Source organism: Electrophorus electricus, chromosome 13 (genome assembly GCF_013358815.1).
Source record: "Electrophorus electricus isolate fEleEle1 chromosome 13, fEleEle1.pri, whole genome shotgun sequence".
NCBI lineage: Eukaryota > Metazoa > Chordata > Actinopteri > Gymnotiformes > Gymnotidae > Electrophorus > Electrophorus electricus.
Window position 1 is genome coordinate 19076954 of NC_049547.1, and position 16064 is coordinate 19093017.

At 42.2% G+C, this 16064-nt stretch overlaps 1 protein-coding gene across 1 annotated transcript; it reads left to right on the top strand.

Annotated features, from left to right (window-relative positions):
* The first annotated feature begins 492 nt into the window (after positions 1-492).
* ndnfl (neuron-derived neurotrophic factor, like) lies at positions 493-10054 on the top strand. Its single transcript, XM_027029542.2, has 4 exons — positions 493-563; positions 5546-5742; positions 7303-7421; positions 8095-10054. Exons 2-4 carry the CDS (start codon positions 5582-5584, stop codon positions 9513-9515), a joined length of 1701 nt encoding a protein of 566 aa, XP_026885343.2. The 5' UTR covers positions 493-563; positions 5546-5581; the 3' UTR covers positions 9516-10054.
* Positions 10055-16064: the final 6010 nt, after the last annotated feature.

The window sequence follows — 16064 nt, forward strand, 5'->3', positions numbered from 1 at the left end:
TTGGAGACTATCACTAATAAACCTTTTTATAATAAATATCTATCTGTAAATCTTTATAATAAATACTTTAGAACAATCTTGGAAACTAAGACCACACTCATGCACACTGGCCCACTCCTACCCAATCCCACAAACCCTTTCTAACTACATCCTCCTTTCATGCAACCACACCATCTGACACCCCTACTAGTAAGGAAACCCTCGCAGTCCCCTTATGCCCGCACACAAAAAGCTCTCTCACAGAGTCATTCTCCTCTCTCAGGAAGCTGTGTCTCCTTTTCTTTACATCCCTCTGTTTTTTAATCACTGCAAACTGGGTTGGGAAGTAGAGATGGGAACAGAGTGGGAAGAAGGAGAAAGAGGAGAGAGGGGAGCGAGAGGAGAGAGGGGAGCACTTTTCCCTTTGTCATCAGGACTCCAGTGAAGGGGAGGGGGAGAAAGGAAGAAGAGGAGCGTTCACATATGAATCAGAGCAGAGCAGAGAGACACAGAGATACCCTGAACACCATCTACTTCTCTTCATCCCTTCTGTTTCTCTGACAGGAGTCAAGGTTCTCACTGAGGTAAGGATAAGTGTGTGTGCGTGTGTGTGTGTGTGTGTGTGTGTGTGTGTGTGTGTGTGTGTGTGTGTGTGTGTGCACGCACACACACGCACATGTTTGTGTTTGTGCCGGCAGAGCTGTATCATTGGCAAGTGTCAACACTGCTATGGTCGCTGTGGGCGTTATGTAAGCATGCTTGTTTTATTGTGATTTTCATCTTAGTTGAGCTGCTTCAAGAATGATAATCACACACTGCACATACACGCTCACTTACGCATAGACATACTCAGATACATTCGGAGACACAGAGGCTTCTAAATACTTCATAGTATGTGTGCCAAGGGGCAATGCTAAAGTACCAAAGACGAGAACAGAAAAGGAACAAATTTTGAGTATGTGAGATCAAGTGTAAATAAAGAGAGCAAGATAAAGAGAGAGAGAGAGAGAGAGAGAGAGAGAGAGAGAGAGAGAGAGAGAGAGAGAGAGAGAGAGAAGAAGGAGGGGAAGATTGGCAAAACGTAGAAAAGATATGAAGATTTAAGCTCATGTTCAGGCCACGATGCTCTGCAAGACCCAAAACATAATATGTACCAGCAGGAGCTTTTTTACCCTTCTTTCTTTCATTTCATTTTGCTTTTGCTTTTTTACATTTTACTTTTTTATTTCTCTAAAGAAAAACAAGGTCCCAGACTCTTATGGGGCATCTCAATTTCCATTATATACCATTTCCTTTTTCAGTCGTTTTCTTTCATTTTTCTCCTTTTCATCTCCAGCTCTGCTGTTCTCATGGGATCAGTCAGGACCCCTGCACTGTGGGTGTATCACATGACACCACAGCGAACAATTCCATCTACAAGCCCTCTGTACTCGTTCTTTAGGGTCGGGTAGAGAAAGACTGATAAAGAGAGGAGAGTGAGAGAGCAAGAAGAGAAAAAGACAAAGTGAGAGAGTCAGAGAGAAAGAATAAGACAGACAAAGCACACAACAACAACATCTATAGGAAGAGGCTCAGCGAACTAAATTAAACTAAACAAGCTGATAGAGATATAGAAGAGAACACAGCCAGGGTGAGAATCAAGCAAAGCAAAAGGATCATAACCTTCAAACTGTCAAGAAAAAAAGGACAGAATTAAATTACCCATAAACAGAAAGGGCATAAAATGTGAAAGTAAAGCCGGAGTCTGAGTTATTTATGCAGTGCTCTTAACTAGAAAATTAATTGCTGAAGAGATGTATGCATGACATATCCATGACTCCATGTCACAGAAACGTTTCCTTCCCCTTAACTGTACTCTCACTCATTCACTTTTCTGTTTCTTTTAAAAATAACACTAAAAGAAGAATAAGCAGAAATTCCAGCTTTGCTTAGTTAAAATAACTTTCTTCAATCCTATTTAACTCAGTAAGGCCGTAATGATGTCATAAATAACACTGTTGCCAAAAACAAACATGAGCATAAAAAGAACAATTTTATTATTTTTCTTGGTTGCCAAGACATTTATTCAAATTATTTCCCAAAATTATTTCTCCACTCAAAACCAAGTACTATCACGTCTATACCAAACTGAACTCTCCAATCAAATCCATATCTCACGTCTATACCAAACTAAACTCTCCAATCAAAACCATAATTTTACACCAAACTTTGTCTTCAGACCAACACCATTAAATACACATATACTACAAAATAGCAGTTATACACTGGTGAGATCAATTTACAATTCTGTCATAAAAATCTATTACTGCAATGAGAAATGGCATGTATGTATTCCCATCAACAACCTCTTTAAATGATGAACACAAAATAAAGACACAAAACACAGTTTAACATTTTTTATTTTTCACTGCACTTAAATAAACTGAAACTAAGTAAATACATAAATGGACCGTAAAAACGTATAATACAGTAAAAACATAGAATACAGTAAAATAATTTCCATGTATTTACCAACATAAAACCAATGACAAACAAAGTTTATATATAAAAAAAATAAATTGCATTTGTTCTGCCTCAGCATCCTAGGCAACACAAGCCCTGGCCAGAGAACACCAGCCCTGACCAGACAACATTAGCCCTGGCCAGAGAACACCAGCCCTGAGCAGACAACATTAGCCCTGGCCAGAGAACACCAGCCCTGAGCAGACAACATTAGCCCTGGCCAGAGAACACCAGCCCTGACCAGACAACATTAGCCCTGGCCAGAGAACATCAGCTCTGAGTAGACAACATTAGCCCTGGCCAGAGAACACCAGCCCTGAGCAGACAACATTAACCCTGTCCAGATAACACCAGCCCTGACCAGACAACATTAGCCCTGGCCAGAGAACACCAGCCCTGACCAGACAACATTAGCCCTGTCCAGAGAACATCAGCTCTGAGTAGACAACATTAGCCCTGGCCAGAGAACACCAGCCCTGAGCAGACAACATTAGCCCTGTCCAGAGAACACCAGCCCTGACCAGACAACATTAACCCTGTCCAGATAACACCAGCCCTGACCAGACAACATTAGCCCTGGCCAGAGAACACCAGCCCTGACCAGACAACATTAGCCCTGGCCAGAGAACACCAGCCCTGAGCAGACAACATTAGCCCTGGCCAGACAACATCAGCCCTGGCCAGAGAACATCAGCTCTGAGTAGACAACATTAGCCCTGTCCAGGCAGTGAGGGAAAACCCTTGTATGCCATATCCACTCCTGGCAGTCCTCAACCGTAATATCTAAACTAGCCTCCCCCATGGTCTGGAGGAGGTGAACATAGATCCAGGGGTTTTGGTCATAGACCTTCCACCGCCACCTCAAGGAAAACTTCTATATGGGGTTTAAAAAGGGAGAGAATGCAAATAGAAAGATATTATTAAATCTTGAGTTGTTCATGAACCAGCCACAAGCTAGAGAAGCCTGGTGGAAACTGACATTATCCCAAATGCCATTATATAGATTGTAGCACAGTATTGCTGTAACACACTTTTGTATTTAAATACTTGATATAGTATGACAAACGATACTTGCGCATATTCTAATCACTGATATCTGACTCTATCAGAGTTCTGCTCAAAGGGAACATGGTGGGCCTATCCCGTTACTCACATCTTATGTGGACATTATATGCAGGGATGTAAAAGGATGAGAAGACCATTGGGTGGCCATTTGAGTATATGCAGTGCCTTCAAAAGAAAAGGCGCAATGAGAGAGGCAGTCATAGTTCAAAACCAGCTACAAAAGCCTTATATCAGAGAGGAGGTGGGCGCCACATATTTATGGGAGTCGCATCAGCATCTGGGGTATCAAGAACACCTGGTGAAGAAATGTTAGCAATGGGCATATAACACTTGGGTCTAGCTTTATGGCCCCAAGAGGAAAAATTATCTTGGTTTTTTGTTGGCCCCTTGGGGGCTGTTTCTGTGTTACCGTTCCTATATTGCATAGCATCAACCCAATGGTGAATAATTTGCATACTTTCCTTCAGCTTTATGGTGTTGCTGTTTACAAGCGTTTGCCATTCTGTGCCATTAGGTCTTTGTACCAAATTGAGATGAAGGGGAAACCATTCAAATGTTAGGGTATACTTCTGTTCTGTTTTACAAATAGGCCTTTTAGTGTGGAAGCTTAAAATATGATATGTTATCCAGCAATTCAGTCAAACTTCTAAAAACATTTTGCACAAGAGCATGGTAGGATACTGCATAAAACATTAAGTATTGTACTGAGTAGAAAATGGACTTCACAGATTGCAGTTTAAACCTATTTCCCTGTGTTTGAATCAAATTTATTCTTTCCACTAAGTAATCTTTCCCTCATCCTATATGGATGGATATTTTTAATGCCCTTTACATCTCAAAACGTTTAAAAATTCATCCATACTTTCAGACAGTCATTAAAAAAAATAAAAAAATTAAAAAAATTAAATAAATAAATAAAACCAGCTGCCAGATAATCTACAAAGAATCTCCAGTTTTGGTTTTGGTTTTAATTACTTTCTTCTTGCAGTTTCAGAAGCTCCTTTGAAATCTGCAGTTATAAATAGAGGCACATATATTCAAAGCAAATCTCCTGTCTCTTTAGAGAGCTACTTCAGTCTCTTAGCCTCTCGCTCTCAGACAGCTTTAGAACAGACTGTCAAAGCCAAAAAATCATTAGATCCCACAATGAAATTGGATGGCTTTTTTGTGTGAATATTTCTTTCTGAACAAAAGCAAATATTTCTTCCTATCAGCGGATCATCGGTTAGGAAGTGTCTGGTGTTGGTTCTTTTCCCTGTCTCCATCTCCACACATCTTTCTCTCTGTTTTCATTCTATTTCCTCCAGCTTATCTATTCTGCTCGTTTTCATTCCATCCCCCATTTGACTCATCCTGCCCTCTCAGCAGATGGTCTGTTAGAACGTCTTGAAATACTGTTTCTCTGCTCTGTAGTGCCATCTGCTGGTTTGGACTTGTTGCCAAGAGCACTTGAACATTGTTTCGATTTCCAACAAATAGATTTGACTTAAAAGAGTTTTCAATGGTGATGTACCACCAGTGCTGTAATGTAGCCTAAGATCCACGTCCAGCTGTTTGTATTAGTGTTCTTGAGAAAATGTGATCTTTAGAGTTAGAGTCGCTTAGATGCCTCAATTTATCAACCCACTGCTCTTTCAATCAAGCTCATCTGTCTCCATCACTGCTCTTAATTAATTATGAGATACAAATCAAAATACTGCAGGCATTTCCCAGGATTTCAAGTTTTAAAAGATCTGAAGAAAACGTTCGTTTGATCTTTTTTTGTGAATGAGAAACTGCAAAATTGAACATGACATCAGTGTAAAACAAATAGACCAAATTACAGTTCACAAAATCTGCCTGATAGAAGGAAAAATATGTACCTCACAGTGGAGTTGCAGAAATCACACAATGAAAATAAATATGAACACAGTAATGAGACTAAAGGTGACTTTGATAAAATATTCAATCATCAACCCTTCCTTAATGATTTAGCCTGCATCACTTCTTTTTTTTGCAGCCAGAGGATCACTATTCTACTACTTACAGAGTCAAGATGAATCTCTCCTGGAGCCTTTACCTGGCAGTGACCCTCATCTCCAGTCCTCATTCATTCTCTGACCTGGCACCTGAAAACGAGGTGCCACTGCACCCCACAACTTGGATGGGGGAGGGAAAAATCACACCTGTTCATCTGGCCAAAGGGCGGACTCGCAGGTACTAGATTAAGAATATACATTCAAAACAGCGATAGTGCCTATCTTTGGGTGCTGAGAGGAGAAACACTACAAACACTACAAACATTCTCTACTGCACATCCAAGGCAGATGAAAGTACTGAATGTGAAGTGTACCTTGGTCATTGTAAGAAGTGCACAACTACCCAGACCACACTGAGCTCTGATGTAAAAGAAAACCTCACTATTGTGTCTTTATTAATCCAATGATGAACAGCACATTTTCAAGAATTAACCATTTTCAGTAACTCTTTATGTTCAAAAATCCAGTAAAACATTTTTAGAGGTGCTAAAAAGCACATCTTGAACTATAAAGAAACAGTGAGAGAACGTCATTGTACATTCTTATGAAATTAAGTGTGTGCTTAGTTCACTCATTTGACAGCTGGTTAGGAGTTCTTGCCGTTTTAGGAGTTATGATTCATATTAACTTATCCATTAAGAGACAATTTTCTTCTCTACTTAATTTTTTTCCCGGTGAAGTCAAAAATTGCCAGGTAATTAAACTGTTGAACAGGATCATATTCACCAGACAGAGACAAAATCACAGAGCAGAGAGAGACAGCAGGTGTTGTGACAGTAATAGCTGATTGTAAAATTACCCAGCCTCATCTGTAGGTTCAAGGTGAGGGACAATGTTAAGCATTACACTGCTGAGGGTTTTGCAGACTACACACAGCCCCCTTCCTAAGTATGCCAGTGACAACCAGATTTACATCAGTGTTATGAAAATAGACTTTCCTAAGCAATATGAAAAATATACACAAGTTTTAGTAATTGTGCCAGTATAAAAAGAGAAGGTTAAATAGGCATTCTCTGAAGTTGGCCTCAATTTACAGCACTTGAGATATTCTGGTTATTACATTATGTAGACATGAAAGTGGCTGTTGTACAAATCGCTGTTGTACATTTGCAAACCTTGAAGATGCATATATTTGATCAGCACTTTTCTAACAACAGCCATTCAAAAACCTTTTTTTTCAGTATTTCATAAGAAAATTAACACTGATAAAATACAATGCTCAAACACTGCAAATGTTTAGAGTATACACTGTGTTTAGACTTTGTTTAGACTGTGACTTGCTTAAACTATGTGACTTCACTGCAGCCAAAGGAACCTCAGGAAATAAAGGAATAATTTATGATCCACAGACATATAATAGCATAATTTATACATTATAAATATTCTGTACCACACGAAAAACATCATATAAAAGCATCAAGATATGCCTGTACAGACACCTATTTTGGTGAGATCACTCCTGTTCAAGGGAGTTCCTTACTGTTCCTTAACATCATAACACCTTCCCACCACAAAGTAGCAATGACACAAGAAAAGCTTTTCTGATTTTTTTTTACCTGAATGTTTGTGTATGACTATAACTGTACTTCAGTTGTCATCTGCGTTACAGAGACAATAAATCAGGCACTAATATGGATGGCATTAAATCATATATATATTAATTCTGTATTCTACATTCATTCTCTATGTGTAATCCTTTGGTGGAATTACAAGTCCTAATATTTCAAATGTTTTTCAGGCTGTATTTCACATTACAGAAGAAGACTCTGACAGTTAGTGTTAGCCCCTGTTCTGTCACTATAGAATGGAGCCTGAGTGCACGTGCTCTGAAGGACAAACCACCAAAGAATCCTCACTGTGAGTGAGTGAACGTGTGTGTGTGTGTGTGTGTGTGTGTGTGTGTGTGTGTGTGTGTGTGTGTGTGTGTGTGTGTGTGTGTGTGTGTTAATATCTAATCATATCAGATTTGAAAATATATTTAAAATTGGTTAATTTGTTCAAAATCCAGTATTATCTTTAATATTCTGTTTGAAAATTTTCATTTTTGTTTAGAATTTACACTTTTACATTTTTACATAATACACATGTTGCGAAAGTAAAGTAGACTGCTGTCAAATGCAATAGACACAGAGAAAAAGAGAGGGGGGGAGAGAGAGAGAGAGAGAGAGAGAGAGAGAGAGAGAGAGAGAGAGAAAGATGGGGACTGCTTAATATAGCACATAATACCACACAGCATAAGTCATCTCTTTACATTCTCATGATGTGATTTGATGTTTTATCCTTTCCACACTTCTCCTCTCATCAGTCAGTCAAAACAGTATTATGAAGTCATAAAGATACATAAAAATAAATAATTTAGTCTGTGAAATCAAGGGTCCTCATCTGCTGCTTTAAATTAATCATTTGCTCTCAAAATTCCCAACAAAAGTAATGAATGTTTTGGAAAATTCTATCTTTTTGGAAATTGTTTTGCTTATTCTGTTCTTAATTAGTGTTTAATATTAATCTGGCATATTCCTCTGATCTGCAGTGAGCTCCAGGAAGAGCATGCCTGAAATGTGGTGGAAAGGCCTTGGAATGGAGACAATAATTCACACTTACACAGGCAAAGCTGTGGACACCTATTCAGGCCCGGCCTATGAAGCATCCTCCTTGTACATAGTGAGCCTGAGGTCAACAGAGCAGGACACACAAGTGACTGTTTACCTGCAGGAAGGACCCAGACCCTCAGGAGCTTTTCCAGAGCTACCATCTGACTCTCAAGTGCACATTCTGGGGGTGGGGTTGACGAGCGTCACCGTGAGCTGGGCCCCAAGCCCATCCATCATCAGAACATCACTCCACAGCAAAAAAGTGCCCTACGGGTACTGCGTTTTAGTCAACCTCAATCACAACTACAGAAACCTATGTGCTGCCCATGAGGAGATCAGAAAAGAGCTAGAGAGTGACAAAAAAAGAGAAAAAAAAGACAAGCAAGGAAAAGATTTGGTACTGCCGATTCTTAATGCATGGCGGTGGCAGCATTGGGACACTCTTGAGGACCGTGATTCCTCAGCTGTGGCAAGGTCAGATAGTTTTAAAGGTTGTGTGTGTAGGGAGGCTGAGAGTGTATGCACTATCTCTGGTTTGCTTCCAGACACACGGTACTATGTTGATGTTTTTCTGATAGACCGCATAAATGGCACAAATGTAGCATACACTGGAACTTTGGCACACACTCATGAAGAGGCTTGGCAGGCTGTGACCCCCTTACAGGAAGGGCAAATGCAGAGGGTGAGTGTGAGAGCAGGCTCAAAGAATTCCCGCCACTTCCGTTTTCGACCACGCGGGTGGCATCGGAATGGTATTCTCACTCTGCAATGCTGCAATGCCAGACACAAAGCCAAAGTTGACGTCTTTAGTAGAGGAAAACGTCTCTTTTCTAAAGAGGTGGATAACCAGTTGGCTCAAATATGGTTGGAGGGAGGCCCTTCTTATCTAATTCGGCTGCAGGCCTTGGGGGGCAACCCTAAACGCAAGCTAGACCTGGAAACTTCGAGGGTCTTTCTCAAACTGCAAGTGTCATCAGCATATCATTGCAGGGCACCACCAATACTCCCACCAACTCTGCATCTGAAGTCTTTTAATAAGCTGCGCAGCTGCAGCTCCGTCACATTGGCTTGGATGGGAACCGAGGAACGTAGCCTGTACTGTCTTTACCAGAGACGCATTACAGACCAGAACAAAGAGAACAGCACAGATCACTGCCTGGGGCCTGAGTCTCGCCCTGCCACTGAGCAAGTACTCTGCAAGTACTTCCAGGATCTTGACCCACGTCGGGCAGTCACAACTGCAGTGATCAGGGGGCTGGATCCAGGTGTTTTGTATGTATTTGATGTCTATCTTATGAGACGCTGGGGCCTGCCAGTTAAGTATCACAGTAAGACAGTGAGGACCAGAAAAGAATGCTGAGAGATGAAAATGAAGGCATCTAAAACAATCCACTGCCAGTCAAGGAGCAGATCACATTGACTGCTGGAATTGCACAGAAGTCATGATGAAGTAATTGTGCATGGGAATAAACTGATAAACTCTGAGATATGGCACTGTGTGACCACACAAACATACACACACACAGGTTAGACACACCAGCAAAATCTAACTTACTGTACATTGTTGTTTTAATGTGTCATTATGCAATAATGATGTGTTGTTTATTTCAGGCTATTTAATTTCAGGAGGGCAGTAAAATGTTTCTCACCTTCCTTGCAATAAAAGACTGCCATCCATGCAGTCTGTGGGCTACAAACAAGAACCAATAGCACAAATCAATATATACTACAGAATGGGGAATTAAGGAAAACAAGCGTGAGAGCAAGAGAGGAAATGAGAAGAGCTTGCATAGTGTGTCAGTCATGATCTGCTAAGGCATGCAGCAGAGAATTAAACGGTATGATACATTGTGTTTGATGTGGTTACTGTGTATGACACGATTGCATGAAACATTAAAACATGGCTATCAAATATAAAACATTGGGATGTGCTGAGTTTACTTTTTTTAATGAAGATGATGACAGAAAAGGACTATACCACACATTTATCTAAAATAATGAGGTAATGGCTCTGTAACAGACTACTACAGAATTCTGACTACCATGGGAAGGTATTGCTTTGTATTAACTAAACATTCCATCAGCTGTCTTTAGGAAAGGTAGAAAAGGTTCAAGAAGCACGTGATCCCTAAGTAGCTGCAACTGCCAATGATAAATAGTTTTTTTAGGTGCTAGCTCCTGACTGTAAAACTAAAGAATTATACACTGATATGGTTCTGACCCAAATCCTGTGTTGAAACTAGTCCTTGAATGATTTCCTATGAACATACAGGCAAATGGACATTATCAGACGTGATTTTTTTTTTTGCTTTTGCCTTCCACAAGAATTTGTACTCCATGGATACGTTTATGAATACACAGAGTTTAACTTGGGAGACAGTGACAGCACCATCTCAGTATGAAATTTCCCTGTGAACTGCATAAAATAATGATACAATTATAAAGTTTGGTATAGGAAAACAATATGAATTTTAAAAAAAGCAAAACAGCATATGAACTTAACGTACCAGCACACCATGTCACGGGATGCTCCGGGTCCACTCCGGAGGAGGAGGGAAACACCCCCAGGAATTTCTTGGGGGGGGCCTAAGAACCTGGTCCGAGGAAGACCGATGTGCCCCGCAACAACCAGGAAGAGGGCGGTTGCGTGGAGCCAGCAGGACCCTCGGAGGGCAGAGCTGCAGCCTGAGATCTTTCTCATCAGCAGACTCTGCCCAAAGCCTCGGAGGCAAATCGCCTCTGGGGCGCTCCTGAAGCAGGGGAGAAAGGAGGACCGTTCAGGTAAGGAGCACGGTCGGAACCGGGGTGGACCTGCACTCCTGGTACACATTAAACAATGCCTGCGCAGGTTGCAGGCACTGCAGCACCATGAGATGTTTGCACTTCTGTGTTTTTTGAGCGCTTCATAGCACGGGGAAGACGAAGGACTGATCCGAGAGAGGCAGACACTCTGCCTCTCTCCCTGTCTGGTGAGGGTCTCCCAGGGAGGAGGTTTCTAGCCCGTCTAGCCGGGCGTGGTTGTATTGTGCTTTTGTGTTTGCGCAGCAGCCCGGAGTTTGCTATCCGGGAGAGGGAAGCATCGGGAACCTCACACCCTGGGAGGGGTCGTCGTCAGGGAATGTCTCCCCCTGCTTGTCATGAGGAGCTTACCAGACTGCCCTGAGGGAAGCAGAGATCCCACCTCCCTCTCTCCTGTTGAGGGGTCTCCCGCGCCGTCGGTTCCTGGGCCACCTTGTGTTGGGTGGGCACCAGGCATTGCCATAGCGTGTGTGTGTGTTTGCACACGGCAGCTCGGGGTTCACAGTCCTGGGAAGGACGCGCCGGGAGCCGCGCCCCTTGGGAGGGGGTTCTGTCACGGGACGCTCCCCCCCCACCACGCCCCACAAGTCACGTGGTACGGTCTGCCGCGTACAGGAGGTTTCACCTTGTTTGTAACCATGCCCTTTGTAAGTGCACACACCTGTACGGGGATTAATGTTTTGTGTCTTTTGTCTATTTAAATCTCTGACAGTGTGTGTACTGTGTTGATCATTGTTAGTCTGCTGTTAAATGTAAAACGCGTATGTAATCGTCGTTCAGTTTTATTAGAGTGTATGAGTCATGTCTTTCGTTCATGTTGTATATGAGTGCCACTGTTGTTGTTTGTGTTTTTTATTAATAAATGTGTCACTTCATCGAGGGAGTCTGTGCGTCCTGCTCCACGCCCATCAGAACTCGGGCCAGCAGATTCGTTCCACACCAACACTCAAAATCTTTCGAGACTGATCTGGAAGTTCTATTAATTACTGTCACGGAATGCTTGCCTCCCGTGAGCCACGTGGTTTGGCCAGCCATGTGTAATGGGAGGATCTGTCTGTGGCCACACCTGCACCTTGTTTGTTTATATGTATTTAAACCCGTGTCGAAGTGTGCAGACTGTTGGTCATTGTTGATGTGACATGTTAATGTGAAATGGTGAAGTAAAATTTTTTGTTCTCGTTATTGTTAACTGTAATTGTTTATCATGTTTGTTTAATGTTAACCGTTTTACGTTCATGTCTCTTGTTTGTAACACACGTGTGCCGTTCTCGTCGTATGTTAACAAATGTTCGTCCACGTCGCTGGAGCCTGTGCATCCTGCCCCTTGCTTTTCGGCATTCGGGCCACTCCGCGTTACAAAATGACCAACCACCTCAGGACGCCTACTCCCTCGACGAAAAACGGACTTCCTAGCGGGAGGTGTGTAGGCACCCCCCGCACTGCTGCCTGGATCCCAGGACATTGGGGAGAGGACCGCGACTGCTGTCCGTGTCTTCTCCGGAAACCGAGGGGAACACCCCCAGGAATTTCTTAGGAGGGGTGAGGCTGTTGAGCCCTTTCCGAGGAGGACCGAGGGGCACCACGATGACTAAAAAGAAGGTGGTCGGGTGGATGGAACCAGCAAGATCTCTTGAGTCTCTTCCCTTCAGCAGACTCGCCAGCGAGACTGGAAGAGTCTGCCTAAAGCCTCGGAGGCAAACCGCCTCTGGGATGCTCTTAGAGCGGCAGGAGAGAGGAGGACCGTTAGGGGAGGTAGCACGTTTGGAACCTGGGCGGAAGTGCACCGCTGCATGTCTGTTGAGGCCAAGGACACGTCAAGGCACCTGTGAGGACGGCGGGCACCACGTCACAGCGCCTTATGTTTGTGTGGGCGCTATTGTTTGTTTGTCTATGCGCCTTTTATATGTTTACAGGCGCAAAGTCGTCAAGAGCGTATCGGACCGCTCTGAGAGAGGCAGGGAAGCTGCCTTTCTCCCTCTCACTGCGAGGTCTCCCTTGCTGGTGGCACCTGGCCCGCCTAGTACTGGGTGGGTGCTGGGCATTGCCGTGCTGTGTGTTCTGTGTTTACGTGTACACGGCGCCCGGAGGTTCGAGTTCATTGGACGGACGAGACCGGAGCCACGCCCGTGGGGAGGGGGTTCTGCCACAGAACGCTCAGCTCCCGCGAGCTACGTGGTTTGGCCAGCCACGTGTAGTGAGAGTATCTGTTTGTGGCCACACCTGCACACCTGCACCTTGTTTGTTTATATGTATTTAAACCTGTGTCGAAGTGTGCAGACTGTCGGTCATTGTTGATGTGACATGTTAATGTTAAATGGTGATGTTAAATGTTTTCGTTCTCGTGATTGTTAACTGTATTCGTGTTTGTTTAATGTCTCTTGTTCGTAACACATGTGAGTGCCGCTGTCCTCATATGTTAATAAATGTTCGTCCACGTCGCTGGAGCCTGTGCATCCTGCCCTCTGCCCTTTGGCACTTGCGCCACTCCGTGTTACAATTACATAATACCTGAACTGATCTCTTACCTTTCTATGGCCTTTCAATTAATGGATTGATTCTGACATCTGCAAATACACCAATGGCTTATACTCCTGCTTCCAAAAGATCTTCTGAAGCATTATTTAGAAGAACATCATCAACCACTCTGAAGAATCTCTGGATGCTCCCTAATGAGAGGTCTTAATTATATTCAATAAAATGGTTTTATGACTTAGCAAGTGTAGTGGGAGCTGTGTAGTGGGAGCTGCAGACCCCGCTCCAGCAATGAACCCTAAGGTAACCCAACACCCCTTAAAGAAGGTCTCCTTATCAAGATGCTTTAGAACACCAGACTCTGCCCTAATACCCAACCAGACCTTCACCCCTCGGACAACTCATAACACACACTCTGAGAGGCCTCCTTGACAAATGTCAGAACTCTTGGTTCTACAAAAAAGGGCATTCTCTTATCAGGTCTTCAAAGCTACTCTGTAAGCAAGGTTTATTACCCTGCAAGGACACATGGCCCAAAACTTTATGACCCAAGATCTGGGTTGAGGAATTAACAGACCATAAATACTCCGCTTGGAATTTGAGGGTGACTTCACAATCCAGAAAACATAGATCAGGAAAAAACGTATAAATGGGTGTATTCTTGAAGGTTTACTGGAATTTGACAGTTCCCAAAGGAAAGGCCTTCTCGCAAGCATCACAACAAGACCAGATTCATATACAGGATATAAGTTCATCGAACTTTCATGAGTGCAACAACATTTTATAGTCCATACTAATTGTACAGATGATGGATCCATAGCACCCCTCAGTGACTATAACAGCCTCCCCAATCTGCACTTATTGACCATGTATGGCCAACAAAGCATTGTGATATACATAACAGTCTCAGTACGCTCAATTCTGAGTGAGATCTAACTAGCCAGCACCACTGAACTGTTATGAAACTCGCTCTCTACAATTATGTTAACTTTTCTTATGCCTTGCTAGTTCAGTCATTCACAAATTTATTATATCCATGCCTTAACCCCATTACCCTAGTGCATATTAACTTTTATATGTGTATGACTTCATACAAAGTATAATATACAGAGGAAGATTTGAATTATTAATACTAGGACAGCGCAATATGTGTGTAATAATTATGCTCTTTCTTTATCTATTTCTCTCTTCTATCTCTCTAAGTAACTTGCCCTGTCTCTAAGTAGTGTATTTCTTGATGAAAATGTAACTGCTTTCTTATATATAATTGTGCGCTTTATATTGCTTATAAAAATGTCAGCACTCTATAAATATTTGGATCAAAGTGCTCAGGTGAATAGGGGTAACTGAACCCACCTGTTAAACTTTAAAAGACATATATCTCATAACCAAATATCACTACCTAGTTGTTTTATTCCTCTCTCATTTTTGTTAAATTTGTTTAATCAAACCCAGAGATGAGACAAAGGAGCATGAATATGTATAAGCAAATCTATATATAATATCTCTTCCCAGGATTATACAAATTGAGGCTCTGAAACAAAGAGTTAAATAAGGTGGTAAAAGTTTGAGTAAAACTTGAGTTAAAGTTGGATCCAGGAAAGATGAAGTTGGAACCTCTTGCGAGAATTAAGTACTTATAATAGTGTCTTATTTTATGTCTGTCTTGTATTTCATATGTTAGTCTGTCATATCCTGTTTAATCTGCTTTCCACTACTCCATCAACGTAGTTGAATTTTAGTTTTTGCATTATTGTTAAAATTAGAATTAATCCTGTTTGGCCAACAGTAATTAGTGCTAATTAGTCAACCTTAGATTTCTACAAAGCTACGTCCAGGATATGCTCTCTCATTGACACCTGCAAAGTCCAGGCACCTTTTCCATATCAGCTCTATACCCCCTGTGAAGCTCAGGCTTGTCAGTTCTGGACAACTAATGGCAGAGAGATGGTTCGGGATCAGGAATTAATTCCAGCCGACCCCGTTCACAGCTAAACTCCACTGAATCCCTTTGCAGGGGGACCAACCATTCTGTCTCTCGAACTGGAAGTAAGAGCTATATTTTCCATTCGAATACTATCTCGAGTTGCTGGTTGTTCTTTTTGGTTTTGAAAGTATCATTCTTATGGTTTTGGTTGGTTTGTGTGCAACCATGATTCCATGTTGATATTGATCCATGTTGATAACCATACTGAATCTCTGAAATGTTTTGTACATATGGCAGGGTTATCCTTTTGCTGGTTGTTTGTTTAGATTGCATGTTAGAAATGTTACTTTGGAAGGATCTCCTGATGAAGCTGCATCAGAATCTGTTTTTTCACCTCTTGTGTAGTTCACCGTTTGTTGACTTTGTGACAAGGATGTACAAAAATGTGAGATTTTTCTCTTTCTGGGCTTTTTCTGGGTGAATTGGACTTCAGCAAATGTGTTAATAAGTAGTTCATGTGTTCATTGGCCTTCTTCGCATTTCTTGATCATGAAGCCGTCATCTACATAGCGTACCCATAGTTTCGGATTGATTTGTGGACTAACTTTCTGTCCCAGTTTCTGCATTGTGATTTCTGCAAGAAATCCTGATATAAGGGATCCTATCGGTGTTAGGACAAGGGAGGTTACTAAGAAAACCAGTGAGCTGCAG